The 18,725-nt window shown below is 34.1% G+C and overlaps 1 protein-coding gene across 3 annotated transcripts in view; it reads left to right on the plus strand.

Annotated features, from left to right (window-relative positions):
* The window catches only part of Dop2r (Dopamine 2-like receptor), a 308,073-nt gene that overhangs the window by 258,789 nt on the left and 30,559 nt on the right, over positions 1 to 18,725 (plus strand). For all 3 annotated transcript variants that reach the window (XM_064057591.1, XM_064057598.1, XM_064057606.1), the window contains exons 3-4: positions 9,175 to 9,427; positions 17,326 to 17,591. In XM_064057591.1, coding sequence (XP_063913661.1) covers positions 9,175 to 9,427; positions 17,326 to 17,591 — 519 coding nt within the window. The remainder of the gene's footprint in view (positions 1 to 9,174; positions 9,428 to 17,325; positions 17,592 to 18,725) is intronic.

Genomic DNA, 18,725 nt, shown 5'->3' on the forward strand with positions numbered 1-18,725 from the left:
TTACTAAACAAAATTGATTTTCATAATTTTAGAATTTCTGAAATGCATCATAATATTACCTCATCTACTATTGAGTGTTTGTTTCTCTGTATATCTTTTAAAACAGTTTCTTTTTGTGTAGGTTGTATATATCGTTCACCCACCACCTCACTGGCAGATGATATACTACTAATTAATGAACTTAAGAGAATTTCCGATTATTATAGTTGCTTAATTGTCTGTGGAGATTTTAATCTGCCAGATATTAAATGGCCCATTACATATATACCAGAAGGTAATAATACGAATTCACTCTTTGTAGAAATGTATCTTGACTCTAATTATAATCAACTAGTGCACGAACCCACTCGATTTAGACTTGGTAATACCCCGTCACTCTTAGACTTAATTCTAATTAATGATACTACTCTTCTTTCTGATATTAACATTTCCTCTCCAATAGGCATTTCTGATCATGCAGTAATAGAATCTAATATCCAGATAACTCTAGTCACAGCTTCAAAACACAGGAAAGAGTTATACAAAATAATCGACCATAATCAAGTTTCTTTTGTCATGGACCACCTCAACTGGGAAGCCTTTTACTCTATTTCTGAAGTACAAACTTTGTGGAATGTATTCAAAAACACAATACATAGTGTAGTTGCTAACAACAGTAAGACGAAAGTCAAGCAGTCGAATAGTACAAAACCTTGGATTTCAGGGGATTTACTGCGAAGGGTTAAGTATAAAAGAAAATTGTGGAAAAAATATAAACTGACAAAGAAAACAGAAGATGTTGAGTTGCACCGTAGTTTTGCCAATATACTAAGCAAAGATTTAAATAAGGCCAGACAAATTTATGAAAATTCCTTGTTGAACAGAGGACCAAAAGCAGTGTATAAATATACTAAACGCAAACTGTGTTCGAAAATTTCTTTGCCTACTGTAAAAAACAACGATGGTTATTGTTCTAAATCCAACTCTGAATCGGCTGAAATACTAGCAGAATTTTTTGCCAGTACATATACCAGTGAAGACTCTCAAAATCTACCTAGTTCTCCCCCGACATCATCGTATCTTGATACTATAGAAATAAATGAAGCTATAGTTTATTGTGAGCTATTGAACCTTTCTGAACATAGTGCCCCTGGTCCTGATAATATCTGTGGTTCTTTCTTAAAAAAATATGCTCTGCAATTAGCCAAGCCTCTTGCTCACATAATGTCCCAGTCTTTACTTTCAACTTCTTTACCGTCCGACTGGTTAAAATCTTCTGTCACACCCATTTTTAAAAAAGGTGACAAAACTGACCGTAAAAACTATCGTCCTATAAGTTTGACTGCAGTTTGCTGTAAATTAATGGAACGAATTTTGTGTAAAAGAATAATTCATTTTGCTATTCATGAAGGTATAGTACCTGACGAACAACATGGCTTTCTCCCTGGTCGTTCCACTGAGACATGCCTTCTATACTGTTTAGATAAATGGACCAAAGCTATTGACCGTGGTGATTCCGTTGATATTGTTTATATAGATTTTCAAAAGGCATTCGACAAAGTTCCTCATCGAAGGCTAATACACAAACTGAGAGAGTTAGGTATTAAGGGTAATCTCTTGAAGTGGATATCCGCTTTCCTATCTGAACGTGTCTTTTACGTCAGAGTTGGTGATTCATTATCCAATAATTATGCTGTAAAATCCGGAGTTCCTCAGGGATCCGTCCTAGGACCTGTTTTATTTGTTCTTTATATATCTGATTTAAGTCGTCTTCTAAAATCAGATCATGCCTTTTATGCGGATGATCTTAAAATTTTTAACTATCCCAATAGCAGTTATAATATCCTAATCGAAGACCTAAATACTGTGCTACAATGGTGCGATCTGTGGCTAATTCCTATTAACAAAGAAAAGTGCGTCATTCTTCATCTGGGTGCAAAAAATCCATGTTTAAACTATCGTATTGGCAACGATCTCATCAAAGCGGTTGATAAGTATGTAGATCTTGGTATCACGATTCAAAGCGACCTCAAATGGTCGCACCACTCTTTAAAAACTGTTAAAAAAACAAACATTACGATGTATCTGCTTCGAAAAGCCTTCCAAAGTCTATCGAAGGAGTCATTTCTGACATTGTATAAATCTTATGTTAGACCTCAGTTGGAATACGCATCTGTTGTCTGGTGTCCTTTCTTACAAAAAGACATTGAGTTATTAGAGCGAGCTCAAAGACGCGCAACCAAAACGGTCGCCAGCCTACATAACCTTCCGTATTCTCAGAGGCTCCAAGAACTAAAACTTTGCACTCTGTCCGAAAGACGATCCAGAAACGATTTAGTCTGGACATTTAAAATTTTGAAAGGTTATCTTGGGGTCGACTTGTCACCTTTATTTAACATCAACAGTGACGAACGTCTTCGTGGTCACAGCTTAAAATTGCGTCATAATCAGTACAAAAGCAAGATCCGGGAAAACTTTTTAAATAATCGAGTATTTACTGCCTGGAATGCCCTACCCGCAAACGCTATTAATTCTCATAGTATCAACACATTCAAAGCAAAGCTACATTAACAGAAGATAATAAATTGTCGCCATTGTAAATTACGCTGATTACAATTTGTATTTCTCTGTTTTAGTAAAATCGTGAGCTTAATAGGCACTGCCTCAGCTCAAAGTATGATAATAATATAATTTATTGCCCAACAGAACTACAAAATTAATCAAGAATTAACAAAAGACAAAAATAACCGAAATTAAAGGACAAAATTAAAATAGTAATTTAACCAAACATGAATACGTAAGCCTTTACATAACATAAATAAAAATTAAAGCCCCAAATTAAATTTAGTGTGATAAACTTATTTTTTTGAATTGATAAAGTTAAAAATATCGAAATGAGAGTACTTTTCTATTTCTACCAATGCATAAAATAAAATCTTTAAAAATCTGTTGTGTACATATTCACTAAAAGTAAACTGATTTTTGTACAAAACCCCTAAACCCATAATAGTAGAGCTTTTCTGTAAACTATCATTGTTAATTTATAACGAGTGATCAAAAGTTTTCAGATTAGAATTGGCAATGGAAATAATTGTCATGTCTTCGATTAAACTGTAAATGCCAAGCATAACCTCATTTGTATTTCAATGATAATTTGGATTGTTGACATTTGCATTGTGATCAAAAACATGACAAATATTTCCATGGTCAACTCTAATCTGAAAACTTTTTGATCACCCGTTATAATGTTAATTGTTAACTTGAAACCAAACGCATAAACAGTTTGCTTATTTGTGAACGAAATAATATTGCACTTTTTCTTAATAAGAGGCAATAAGTTGAAAATCGACCAACCAAACAGATTATTTACATCTTACTTCAGTAGCAAAGCATCACCAATATTATTAATTTCACTATACGTAAATATATTTTGATGTATTCAGCGAAAATGAGGACTCTTAAGTGACAAATAATATCGACAATATCAAAAATCAAATAATAGATGACCTAATGGAGAACCTTGCGGTACTCCAGAAGATGTAGAGTAACTACTACACTTATATCATTTTATTACAACAAAATCGTTTCGCTGCGTTAAATAAGACTCACGAGGTTTGATGAAAGAATTCGTAAGTTTCCACAGAATTACACAGTTTTTATACTAGGATCTGGTGGTTAACCTTGTCAGAAAGATTTTGAAAAGTCAAGATAAACCACATCCAACCTACTTCTCTTATCCAACGCCTGTAATATATCCTGACAGAAAGAAATTAAATTAGTTAAAGTGGATCTGGCAATAGTAAAGCCGTGTTGACACTCGTTTACTAAAAACTTGGACTGGATCTTAGTAATGAGAATTAGTTTCTGAGGTGAAGATGGGATTATAAAATTCCGAGATTGCTTTCATTGCTAATCTAACAATTGAATGTATGAATATATTTGTGAGGAATATTTTGTTTCCTTGTTTAATGAATACAATACAGAACTACTCAGATGTAAACTAGACTATCCTAGAAAAAGTGCAAGAAGAGCAAAATATCTTAATAGGTCAGATGAAAGAGGCAAAACAAAACGGTTATAAACTATTCATAAAGTGCAACAAGTTAATTAGGATAGAAAGATCGCCAGAGGAAACAACTAAAAAAAATAACCACAGAAAAAAAACAACACACAAAGATAAAAGCAACGAACGTGTGAAATTAATTGTTATACAAAGTCTTAAACGAAGAAAAACAGCAAACAAACAAAAACCAAAAATTAATAATGGGAAACTTCAAAAAGACTGGATCATGAAATAATAGGAGTTTAAATTGTAAAGAACAAGAAATAGCCCAAGAATTTGTAAAAACTAAGTTGAACTACTAGCAGTAACCGAAGCAAAGAAAAAAGACACTGAGAAAGAGTTATAAGATCACCAAAACACAAGAAAGGAAACGTTAAAAATTGTAGCAATTAACGAGGGATAACTTTGTTAAGGTCTTTTTTTGAACATCAAACTCAAAAAAACTACGGAAGCAACACTACTGAAGTCACAAAGTGGTTTTATTTTTGGAAGAAACATCAACAGGAAGCAGTGTACTTAGCATTTATTGACCTAGAAAAGGCCTTCGATTGAGTACCTACGGAACAAATGTGGAATAGCATGAAGAAAGAAGATGTAATAATTAATGTCATTAAAAGCCTTGATAAAACAACCATTAATTATGTGTAAAGAAAAACCTAAAATTGGAGCAATCTCCGACTATAGAAGGACTAGACAGGGTGGAGGATTAAGCCGTGCATGGTTTAATTTATTTATAGACACTATTTCGTGCGAATGCAGTAACAAAAAAAAAGTAATGATATAATACTCACAGCGACATCGGAGCGGAATCTAAGAGACAGTCTGATACTCTGGAACCAAGAAATGACAAAGAACGGAATGAAAATAAACAGAACTAAAATCAAAATAATGGTCGCAAGAAAAGAAGGAAAACAAAGTATAAAATCGGCATATAAAATGACAAAACAGAGAAAGTAGACAATTTTAAATATTTGGGAGTAGTGATAAATAATAAGGATGATCAAGATCCAGAAATCAACTCAAGAATTGAAAGTGTGCTTAAACAGAACTATATTACGCTATGAATAGAAGCTTTGTTAACGAAAAAGAAATATCACAAGAAACGAAAGTCAATGTTTTTAACGCCATATCCAGACCAGTACTAACATATGGATGTGAAACATTATTGTCAAAAAAAAAAAAACTACAAACAACTGAAATGGAATATCTGGAGGATGAGGAGAGTAACACGTATGAACAAGATCAGGAACATAAAAATAAAAGAAGACCTTGAAAAATAACTCGTTCTAGAATACATAGAGCAATATCAACTGAGCTGGTCTAAACGTCTACAAAGAAGCAATTCAACAAGAAAAATCAAACCCAAAAGAACATGGAACAATGAGCTGAGAAGAATCTTGGAAATCAGAAACACGAGTTCGAACCAGGCAAAAGTAAAAAAAAAAAGAAAAAATTTTTGAAATTTGCTTATTCATGTATACCTACATATTTAAATACAGGGTTGCTAGAATGTATGAGAACGGTTAAATATCTTGAGAACCAATTGTACAAATCGACTGAGATTAAAACAGGGATACGGGAAGTTGTGCTCTAATTATTCGTTCAAAAAATTTTTTTGCTTCATTTGTTTGCAAGGTGCAGGGTCATTTGATTTCTTTTTAATAGCACTACCACATAATTAGTGAATTTTTGAGTAGAGCTTTTTATAGTATAGTTATAATTTTAATTAATAATATGTTTTAAACAGTAACAACCGAAACCAAATTAAACTTCTCTTTTCTACAAAAGATGCTCAAAATGCTTGTCATTTACTTCCTGGCAGTAAAAAATACACTGAATAAAATTTTGTAGTGTGTTAAAGAGAATTTCTGGACGAATGCTAGAAATTTCGTTACGTATGCGTTCCTGTAAATTTTCAATGTGAATCGGTCTATTAATATAAAAAATAGCCCCACAAAAAAAATGTCAAGCGGTGTCAAATCCGGTGACCTAACAGGCCACTCAATGGTACCCGTCCGGCCTATACATGTGCCAGGAAAAGTTTCATTCAAGTACTGTCGCAACAGCTTTAAGTATCATCAGAATTTAAATTCCCATTTATGAAAAAAGGACCATTTATATGGTAAGCAATAATACCGCACCACACATTTAGTTTCTCTGGACTCTGTGTGTGCATTTGCTTCATCCAGTATGGATTTGCGTCAGACCAGTACCTGCAGTTGTGAATGTTCACATGACCATCTAAACAAAACGCAGATTCGTCAGAAAAGGAAATCCTGTTGATAAATATAATAATAATAATGATAATAATAACTTTATTATCCAACAAACTATATAATTACAATAAATAAAACATTTTGAAATTAGAAAAGTAAAATAACAAAATAAAAAAATAAAAAAGTGGTGCAGTGATTTCTGGAAAAAAATTAATTAACAAATAAACAAATAAATTGATCAAGTAGGCACTATTGGTAACAATCAGCAAACACAATATTCTTGCAACTTACATTAAATGACGAAAGATTAGGGTTAAATAAATCAAACGAGTCAAATGACGTACCGTAAGTATTAAAAAGTGTACAACATCTTAAAATAGGTGAATTTTTATAAAAATTGCTCTAAAAGTTACGACAACGAAAAGTGATACAATGTCGTGAAGATATGCGAGGTACATTTATATTTAACTGTGACAATAGTGACATGTAATCAACAAAACCATGGAACAATTTATAGATAAATAAGACATCTTTGAAGTTACACCTACTAATGAGAGATGTAAGCTTGGTCGTGCGCAAAAGATCAAATTGCGGAAATCCTTGAGTTGGGTAAGAACCAAATTTAACGAAATAGAGATATTTACAAAATCGCCTTTGAACACGTTCAAGTTTATCGATACGAACGGCATAACAAGGATTCCAAACTTCCGAACAGTAGGTACTCTAATTTATTCCGAACCAAAGATGCGGAATAAAAGAAAGTGATGAGTCGAGTATTATACCTAGGTCGCGTATTTCAGTGTATCTGTTAAGTACTACATTGTCGATGGAGTAATCAAATAATATTGTGCTAAGCTTATGATAGAAACTGATTGTGTAGCATTTGCTTTTATTTACCATAAATCTATTTTGTACACACCAGGCAACGATTCTGTTTAAAGTATTTTGTAGAATAATGCATAATTCCATTAATGAATATATCGAAAAGTAAAGGACCTCGATTAGATCCCTGTGTAACACCAGATGAAGCGACGTACAGACAAGATCGAAAACCACAATATTCCACAAACTGATGCCTACCACGTAACATAGAGTCAAATAATTTTAATAAATTAGGACTAAAACCGAACTTATCCAAACAATGTATGAGAACACGGTGATCAACTTTGTCGAACGCTTTACTCATATCCGTATAAATGACGTCAATCTGCAATTTTTTTATCAAGACAACCAGATAGGTATTGAGTGTAGTCACAAAGATTGGTGCAAGTCGACCTACCTTTTATGAAGGCGTGTTGGTTAACATTTAATTGAACAATAACATGGTTGTAGATTTTATCAATCAAGACGCACTCGAATATTTTTGAAAAGTTCGGGATAAGCGCTCTTGGACGAGAGTTATCAATTTGTGTTTGACCTGACCTGACCTGACCCGACTTGAAAACGGGACAGATTTTGGAAATTTTTCAAAGATTCGGAAATGTGCAAGTCTTGATAATTAAATTAAAGATATAATATAATGGAACTTCAATTTAAAAATTTACTTTAGTAAATACTAAATTGAATACTAAAATTTCCATCTTATTCATACCCATTTCGGTAAATTCAACTCCAGGATCAAAATCATCTTCGTTTAGCTCTTGTACCAAATGGATTTTGTATGGGTGAAACTTTTCCTCTTTCATTATTGTGTGAATTTATTTTCTACTAACATTGTGATTCAGTGCTAATTGTTGCACTAACGTTTTCAGATTTTCTGTTGCGTGTAAGAGGACATTAAGGGCATTTTCATCATTTCTAGCAGTTTTTGAAACCTTCGTAATTACTAGGTCGTAAATATAATTAAAAAATAACTATTGTAATTATTAAAAAAGGCAAAAATATATAGGACAATGGATTGAGTTGCATTTGACATTTTTTATAAACTTCGCTCAATTTGAAGTATCTAATATTTGTGAGATTCTTCCCTTGACTAACTTCTGAGGTCAATGCCATTTTTTCTGACGACATTAACATATAACATTAGTATCACGAAATTTTTTTATCTGAATTTAATGATAACACATACATAAGAATGTTCTTTTTTACTGTTTTTGTCGAATAAAAATATATGTCTTGATTATCATTTTAAGTTACGTAGACCTGTTTGTCTTACCGGATTATAAACAATCTAATTGGTGTTACCATGAGGGAAATTCAATTTGTCACACGCAAAATGAACTTGAAATTGCTGATTAAATCGATAAATTTCATCCATGAGTGAAGACAACTATTAATTATGCTTTTAGTTAATTAATTTTTTCAACCAATTAATGTTAAACAAAAACGACTCTTATTTTATAACAAGTATTTAAAGGAATCGCTATTTACTTTGTGACATTTTTTATGGAAAAAACACCTCGACATACATATGATGGTAACGAAAATAAAACTTTTAGGCTAAATTTTTAAGGGCGTTATGTATTTTTCTTAATTTCAAGAGAATTGACTAACTGTGTAAACCCAACGCTTACATCAGTGTTAACTAATTTTCGTTACTCAAGCAGCAACGGAACACGACATTTAAAATTGAGCTTCATTTTTCGTCCCCAGAAAAATTAATTAGCAAGTTAAAAAAATAACAACAACCCCGACGACCTCACGCACCAGTTGATTAATTTGCCTGATATTTCGTGCAACTCTTTGAACAAGCAAACTTACCATTTAAATTACTTTAACAAGAACACGAAATTATCAGGCACTGTAGAACTGATTTGAAGTTGGCACCCTACTGCAACTTCAACGTCTCATCGCCTGCTGCTAATGAATCAAACTAGAGCATGCATATAATGACGCTAATTGGGTCATATTGAAACTTATCGAGTTAATTATACTTCAGACTCTTCTTGGAACTTAGCATTTCCATTTTTGTTCCAGATACATAGCCGTGACACAGCCGATAAAATACGCCAAACACAAGAACAACCGACGTGTGTGGTTGACGATCGCATTGGTGTGGATGATATCGGCCGCCATAGGATCTCCAATCGTCTTAGGCTTGAATAATACGCCTGATCGTGTCGCAGATGCGTGCCTATTCTACAATAGCGATTTTATCATTTACTCGAGCCTTTCCTCTTTCTACATCCCTTGTATCATCATGGTGTTCCTTTATTATAATATATTTAAGGTAAGAATATCAGGTTTTTGCCAACTGGGTTTTCTTTCGACCAAACAAGACACTCTCCAGTTCTATCGGGGATTCCATTGTAAGGAAACCCCCTTTCTCTAAATGCAAATCCCCAATTTACTTCTATTCATATGCAAAATTTCATCCAATTAAAATCACTTGCTTGCCAGTGCCGGATTCAGATTGAGTCTATTTAGTTTCACTTCTGCATTCGTTTGCAAATAACGCAAGTTTGTATCTCTCTTTCTCTTCCAAAGTGAAACCTAAATTTTCTCAGTCCTACTAAAAAAATTGTCTTTCCTTCAAAAAATGTATTTATTTTATACACAGTAATGATAACATGAAGTATACATTCATAAATTTGTATTTGATACAAAGTAAAAAATTCGGTTACATACCGTACCGGGTTTATCGTACAATATTTTTAATAAATAAGTACAAGTGTGATTTATTATTTTTACACGATACAGCAAGCACGCACAAAATTTATAAAGTTCATTCAACACAGGTTAGAGTCAATTAAGAAACTGAAAGAGGTATGTTGCTATTAGTTCTAACAAGATGATGTCTTATCACTCTTATCCATTAAAGATTGCTAATTCAGAGTAATCTACTCAAACTAAACAAAACATTGTTATCTAGTTAAGCAAATTATGCAAGACCTGAAAAGCAGATTTCATTAAAATCTGCAAATCCATCAGGTGGGCAAGATACATAGGCAAAGTAATGAAAGACGTGACGAGATCAGAGGCAAATGTCTTTTGATAAAAGGTAAAAATCTCAGAGGCGCGGTATTCCATAAAGGAATAAATATTCAACATGATGCAATAAATCCCTTAAATTTAAATGTAGTAAATAATAATTATTGCGTCACTCCGATTTAGCACAATTTAAAACAACGTTTCGCTTTAATAATAATTAAATTAGTTTTATTTTACAAACTGTTTCGTGCTACGGATGTTCTAAATGTTCTTCACAATAAAAATTATTTTAATGGATCCCTTTAGCGCCTCGGTTCAATATATTAGCATTTCTAAAGCCATTTGCTACAATTATACTGGATTCTACAGTTAAAATAATCGCGGAAAATGCAAGAGCAAAGACATCTGTGCAAATATAGTAGCACACTTTTAGTTCTGAAATAATCAATATTCGCCAATTAAATTTTCATGGATTTATTCCCATAACCCCCTGGCGCCACAATATAACGTGGAAAGTGTGCAAAGAGAATCATCGAGTCTTATAACGGGTGATCAAAAAATTTTCAGATTAGAGTTGGCCATGGAAATATTTGTCATGTCTTTGATTAAACTTTGAAAGTCATGCATAACCTTAACCTTACCTTTAAAAAACGTTATGCATGGAAATATTTTATGGCCAACTCTAATCTGAAAACTTTTTGATCACTCTTAAGTGGTTAATACACCCGGCAAAAGTGGGCAACGTGGGTTCGAGTTCCACTGAAGTAGTGACATTTTTCTGCGCTTTCCACAATCCCATAACCCCTTTAAGAGTGTGGCTTTAATAAGTCGCGTAAAATATTTATTATGATAACACTTAATACACTAGTCCCACCAGATTTACAAAGAAAAATATAGCGAAGTTGTGTATATTAATTTCAAATAAAACTTGGTTTACAAAATCTTGGGCCACAATTTTTAATCTCAATTAAAAATTCATTTGAAAACTTTTTTGACTTAGCTTTATATAGCTATATAGGGTGATTTCGAAATATATGCAATAATTGTAACCACGGCATCACAACAAAGTCGAATGGGGCAAAACCCACATGCACCACCCTCGAGGTCAGTACGAAAGATTATTAGTTGTGGAAACAAATGGTGGTCCTGAGAAGGACCGATTTTTAGTAAAGCTTTATGGTGGTCGACTTTTTATTCTGACGGATGTTTCGTCCTTACCACAACGATTTCACATTGTTTATTAGAACAAAAACAAGAGCAACTTAGAATACTCCTACCTTTTTACAATAAATGTTGAAAATATTTGCACGGATACGTAAAAAAACTCCGGGAGTTCCACGAACTGTAGCCGCTGCCAATTCCACTCTTTACTGAAGCTCTTCGATAATATCTGAATACTGTTGATTTCCAACCCCACAGACAAAAATCACACGGATTGAGATCGGATGAACGCGGATGTCAAGCTAACGAGGTACTGTGTCGTGGTTAGTCTGTTTGGCAAAACATAAAGTCCAAGTAAGTTGTCATTTACGATACCGTCCCACACATTTATGGAAAACTGTCGTTGAACTGGTACTCGTTGACGAGTTTGTGGACTTTCACCGCCCCAAATATGAGTGTTTTGGCTGTTGAAAACAGCATTGCGAGTGAATCCTGCTTCATCCGTAAACAGAACGCAATTTAAAAACTTAGGATGTTCATGACATTGCTCTAACAACCATTCGCAGTAAATTACACAACGTGGAAAATTACCGGACTTAAAAGCTTGCACTTTTTGGAGGTGGTATGGATGTAGACCTTGTTCTTTTAATGTACGATGCACTACAAACTGTGAAGCTCGAACTTCAGCTGCAAGTTGGGCTTTTCTTCGACGCGTTCCAAAATTTGTTATTCAGCTTGCAGTATTTTTTCGGTTCTATCGAGGCCACGATCGTGAGTTTAAGTCTTAAAGGTACCATCTCGGAGATTCTGGACCACTGATGTAAATGACGCGCACACGGTATCGCGCAATTTAGAAAACGGTCGATCCACAATTCGCGGACCAACCTATCGTTTCCGTCAGCCACACCATAAACCATTACCATGTCGACACGCTCTGAATTGGAAAAATTCACTATTGTGAAAGACGTTAACCGAACCTTGCGGCAACCAACTTGACACTTGACTTCCGCTTATCGCGTTTTTCCATGTTGCTTATCAGTGTGTCGCTTTTTACTTCCCGAGCATAAGCGAAGGAGGTATTGTAATCGAGTCTATCGGACGCCACTTTTATGTTTTCTCGACGTTTCATGACCCCTACAATACGAAAACAACCGCTCCCGCTTCCATCTGTCTGTCTGTCTGTATCCATTATTATTAGACACGTAATCTCCGAAACTGCTGGACCGATTGTTGTCAAATTTTGTATGTACCTTGTAGCTAAGCGAATTTTCGCGGGCCGGAAACCGTGACGCGTACCGCGAGAGCCGGGGGTAAATTCGCGATCGCCGCGCCGCCGCAGCGAAAGAAGAGGATTCGGGCCTGAAACTTCAGGGTGTCAGGAAGTGCTGTGGCTGTTTTCTGTATGAAGAAGAGTTTTTTTGAGAAGTGTGCAGTTTGATCCTCCGACCACCGTAAGTACTTTTTAGGGCGCCTGCCTGTTTTGTACAGGTTTTCGAATCGCCGCCCCCGAGCGAGAAACCGTGTCGCCGTCACCGCGCTCCCCTCCCAGGTCGCCGTGCCGTCTTCGCGCGATTTCCAGGTCTCAAGGTCGCCGCCCCCAGAGCCAGGAGGAGGCCGTCCTGAGGGAAGTCGCCGCCCAAGAGGAACGACCGTGCCGGACGTACTATTACTTTTCTTGTTTGCTTTTGTTTTGTAATTATTATTTAATTAAGACTTAGCCGTAAGATTTATTATTTTAGACCGTGTAGCTGGTGGCAGGGAATAAACCCTATTTATTGTTACAAAATATCCTTGCCGTTTTATTTATTATTCTCGTGTTTTCGCGGAGGCTCACCATCTGAATTCTGTGTCTCCGGCTTTAGAGCTCCCCGGCGCTTCCTCCCCCGGAGAGGGAGCTGGCTCCCGAGCGACCGCCGCTTCTGACCGAAGGCGCCAACCCCGGCGGCGTGAAGGTCGCCGCATAAGCTTGGTCCACCAGACGTGTTTCTCATATCAGCGATACTAGTCGACCCAAAGCTTGGCACTCAAGTACGCCGTCACCCCATACGTTATCGGCGAGATTCCGGACCGTCACCGGACCGTCCGTCCCATCCGGAATTTCCTCGCAACCTTAGAAATATCATGTAGAAGGTTAAATACTGACCAAAATTTGGCCAATCATCGCCACCAACAATTTTATGACGTCATTTCATTGAGTGGTATTCTAAAATGATTTTAACGTTACACAAAAATATTCTCATGTTCACATTTTCGCAAAAACATTTGCAAGGTATAATAACGTTTTATTCCCAACACGGTTTGTACGTCTCCGTAGCGCAGTGGGTATATCAGAGATAATTTTTTTATTGGTCAAATTAAGAACAAGTAACCCCGTTTTCTCGAAAATGTGAAAAATACACACGTATTTATATAATAATGATAAAATAAGAATTATAATATTCAGAACATTTTGTTCGATTGTGGTTTAATTAATAATTTTAGTCTTCTTTTGAGAAGACAAACTCATTCAAATCAAAATATCTTCTGCGTGACATTCTTTCGATGTATAAACATAAATACACTTGAGCTTCAAATTGCTGGTTTTTACTTTGCAGCGGTTATCACAAAACGAAAATCGTTAAACCAAATTTGTGTGCAGCAAATATAGTTGCTGCTTGAAATTTTTTAACCACATTGACTTATACTCTGAAAAGTTAATGTCAGCTCCGTGGCCTAAAATTTGATACTTATTTATCACTGTTTTTATAACAGATTCATCATAAAATTACTGTAGAAATATATAAATAACAAATGATAGGTGTCTGTGCAAATGCTGTTAATTGGCATGTGTCAATTATTGCCCGTTTTCCCGTGCTGATTTTTTTTTAATTTTGTGGTCATTATTGGTCGATCTATGCTGGTATTTTGAGTTGCATAATTTTTATGAAATTATAACGAAGCTATAGGTATTTTGGACTGAAATTGTATGTAAATTTTGCACGCATTGGAATTTGCGTTGCGTTTACTTGGAATTTAGGTGCCCACAACGTGAAAATGTCAGCTCCGTGGAGTCAATGGAGCTGACATTTTTTTACAATACGGTACATTGATTTTATAAAAAAAAAACGTTTTTATGATCTGTAATCATTGTCCTAGATCTAAGGATCTTTAAAACTACCTGAATATAAAATTGAGTTTTTAATTTTAAAATATTTGGCTTAATCCTAGTAAGACAGACAGACGGAAACGAGATGCCTATTTTTCGTACTCTAATGGTCATGAAAGTCGAATGTCCCGATTGCAATACTCCCTTAGCTTACGTTCCGGAAAAAAAACTGATATATAAAATATATAATCATAATTAATTCTACTAAAACAAATAAAATTGACATTTTTTCAAATGGTATTTTTTACATTTCAGCTGTTGGAACAGTCAAATAAAATATCTCCGCAGTCAACACATTTGTATGTAAAACCGCAAGGTAGATTCTCTCAAGTTGCCTCACAGTTCTCAGTTCGTCTTAATATCTGTTTAGCAATCTAGGGCGACAAACATCAGACGAACTTTCACTCTTCATCCTTTTTTACACACATTCATTAAAGTAAACAGAAATACCGATGTCTGCAATGTTAATCCAATTTATTTAACAGCTTATGGTAACTAAAGAATGGTTTTTAACAACTAATGAAAATTTATGGCAATTCAGTTTTACGACATAGTGGAACCTAACTCAGGTTCCTTTAGATATAACCTTTCGTTAACTTCGTAGGTGCTGATAAACATTTTAACCGGATTATCCCAACACTTGTGGAAAAACATCAACAATGCAAACAAGTTTTGTCTAAATGTGGGTTTTAAACTTATGCTAAGATACTAAGGAGCATAATAATAATTTGCATATGAAAACAACTTATAAAAATCTACAGAGCCAAACTCTAAAAAATAAATATATAAAAGATAATAATTTACAGTACCTATTTACAGTGTAAATAGAATTTATGATACGATCCAGTTTAGTAAACAAATACTTTTTTCTCATATTTATCAATACAAAGGATTGATTTACTGTAAATGACTATGTTAAATGGATATTAACTGTAATTAATTAAAATTGATAGATAATAATGAGTCAGTACATAATTCAGTGTAGAATTAAAATGCTTAAAACATAATTCTTTTGTGCTCTAGCTTTGTAATTCTGATCAACTGATTAAATTATCAAGGTACGCAGTTTTTAATTTACCAAATTCTTCGAGAAAAAGGGAGACAACAGATTTAAAATTCACAAACGTCAGCTTATCACAATAAATCGGTTTTACTTTTAATAAAATAAATAATATTTAACAGTTTCACTAACACAAATTAATAGTTCCTCATCCATAATTAATAACTAAAGTACAAAACTTACTTCGATTTCTGATTTTAACGCTTGCACAGTTATAGGTTACATATATCGTTCACTATTCTGCGTATCAATAATAATCATTAACTTAAAAGAGTGATAGCAACAGTAATGTCAATATGTTAAAAGGGAACCAAATCAAATACAAACGTTTACCAAATTTCATGCAAATATCACAAATTTGTAAGTTTACACAATCGATGGTTTACGGTTTACCTATTTGTTACACATCGCACACATACAGTGATGTGCAATAATTAATGAGCTTCTAAATGGAAAATGTACCGGGTATCTCACCACAAAGTGAACAAATCAACTAAACCAACATCATTTTGCATAATATGGTAAATATACACATGACAATAACTCTTAAATTCAGTTACAATTACGAGAAATGCAAATTTATGAATGTACACTATGTGCAGAGTTAGTCACAGTTAATTAAGCTGCAAAAATTTTAAAAGAGCATTTACGTTACATTAATTAAAACAAGATACTTTATACATTTATAACATCAACTTTTCTGGCCTCAACAGCAATCAGCACAACAAACATTAAGACGTATTGTGAAATATAGATTTCTGTAATAATTTTTGGAGGGACGTCATCAAACTTTTGCCAATGATAAGTCATTAATTTCGATATGTACATTGTAACACAAATTTACTATTTTGCCCGAATTTTGTAGTCTTTAATGAAACAATAATGAAAAATCTGTTCAGACATTGTTTCTTTGAGACAACATAGTTTAATTACTTTAGTGTCTAAATTACTTCCAGCATTTTGATAACGACCATGTCATCCTGTACACCTTAACTGAAACTTACCAACATTTCGAATGAAATCATTAAATTTCTGGAGGAACGAATAGACAGATTTTAATTAGCGTTTTACTATCTTTCCATTTACTTTAAAGAGAACTTAAAGTTTCAAAATGACCAGTTCGGTAGTTCAGGCAATTAACTGTTTAGCAGAGGTAAAAGATCAATGTGCAGTTGGCTGGAAATCAGACAAAATCAAGTCTTTCAGTAGAATGGATTTTAATTTAAATTCGCTAAAAAAAACAACGTAACATCAGAAACAAAATAGAAACTAGATGCTCCTGAAAACATTTCCCTATGTTGGAAATTGCTTCCTCGTTTTATATTTTTCGACTTTGAGTGTTACCTGTTGTACAGTATATTTCTGGCTATATATAGTTTTCTTACAAGATTACTCAAATCACAAATTTAGGGTAATCCTGTCAGATTTAATATGATCCACCTAATCCTCTGGCTGCTGATTTCTCATTGTGGACCAGTCTTATGTTATAAATAGCTTATGTAAATTTCCTGGATCTGGGTTCACAATTCCATCGTAATAGCATAATTTTTCATACGAAAATTAATATCTTCATCCTCACCAAAAAGTTAACGACATCATTTTGAAAAGTTATTAAATAATTCTTTTGAGAAATACGCCCTGACATGAATGCGACATATGGATACTGTATATAAATAAGAAAATTTTATTCAAATTCCGCCATATTTCTACCCCTATTCTTTGTTCCGTTTGTCAGTTAGATTTCGTTTTTCGTTCCCACAGCATATAAAAAATTTACTAGATGATTCTAATTTCTATTTTTGGTCTTCTCTATTTTGTGTTCGTTTTATAGGCGTTAAGGAACCGGGCGATCCAGGCACGTCTAAACCGCAAACCGCTGCCTGCCGAAATCAAGCCCGGATCTGTGATAGAGAACGTGGCAAATACAAGAAGGTTGGCCGAAACGACCCTCGGTCCATCTACCATCGAAGAACAAGCGACAAACACAGGCTCTGGTTCAGGGGACGAAGACGAGGATGTTGCAGAGGCCGACTGTCACGTCATATCAAACGACAAGAGTACTGAATTCATTTTAGCAACCGTAGTCGAAGAAGCCGCGTAAGTCTTTCTCTTTTACTTTCATCAGATTCGACATGAACCCCAAATACTTTATTAAATTAATTTGTAAGGAGCACTCTTATTTTGACGTGGGGACGACGCAAAAGGAGATTTATTGAATTAATCGACAGGTTTCTGGCGGTCTTTTTAGAAACACCGAAAGATTTTGCATTTAAGTATTCTAAATAATAAGATGAGTGGTTACTTACAAATGGGGCTTTACTGTGGTTTTTTGTGAACTGAGTTAAAAAGATTGAAAAGAAAAGTATTCACTGAGGAATACATTTTTTTGCTGCATTTAAAACACCGACTGACATTAATAAGTAAATCTGTAAGAGTAAATTTTAAATTCTTTTTAACTTATTCAAATTCCCACAAGATACAAAAAATATGTTTACAAATGCTTTTATTATAAAGGAATATTTTTATATTTCAAAATCGGTTAATAATGTGACACTTTCAAACGTTTTTGCATTTTTCGGCACCTGCTGAATTATTTGTGCTATAAATGGAAATCAGCGTTTTAAATTAGGACATTTTTATTTGCTTATTTAAGAGCTACTTAAAACGGTTGTGAATAAAATAATATACAGACCTCGGAGAAAGTTTCATTCCTTTCTCGAGAAGTAGGTCACCAAGGAGCGAAGCCCAGAATTAATTTAGTATTAATTTGATGTACAACAATTATTCGGATGATCACTAGAAAAAGCTAATTTTTTGTGTTGTTTACATAGCTATGAAAGTCACACAATTTTGATCCACTCTATTAAAAAATTGGAGTGTCAGTTTTTCAATGCACTTGCTATATTCTCATCTAAAGGGACACTACACCAAAATAGAGGTTTGGCACAATTTTGAAACACGGTAATTAACTTGAAGATTTTCTGACAAAAAATTTTTATAAATATTTCTATAAGGATTTAAAAAACTGTTTTTTAAACCCAACGGCAGCTTTATACTTTCCGAGTACCTACTACTTCCCCCAAATCAACCATTTTTTAATTACCCCAACCACCTCAAACTCTTCAATTAAAAATAATTTCATGTCATTTGGTCTCAAAGCTTTTTAAAAGTCACAAATACATACATACACCTACAGAGTATTACAGATCAAACTCTGCGGCTTTATATTTT

The sequence above is a fragment of the Zophobas morio genome, unplaced genomic scaffold (assembly GCF_036711695.1).
Source record: "Zophobas morio isolate AGI-343-1 ecotype UQ-CSIRO unplaced genomic scaffold, CSIRO_AGI_Zmor_V1 ptg000002l, whole genome shotgun sequence".
NCBI classification, from domain to species: domain Eukaryota; kingdom Metazoa; phylum Arthropoda; class Insecta; order Coleoptera; family Tenebrionidae; genus Zophobas; species Zophobas morio.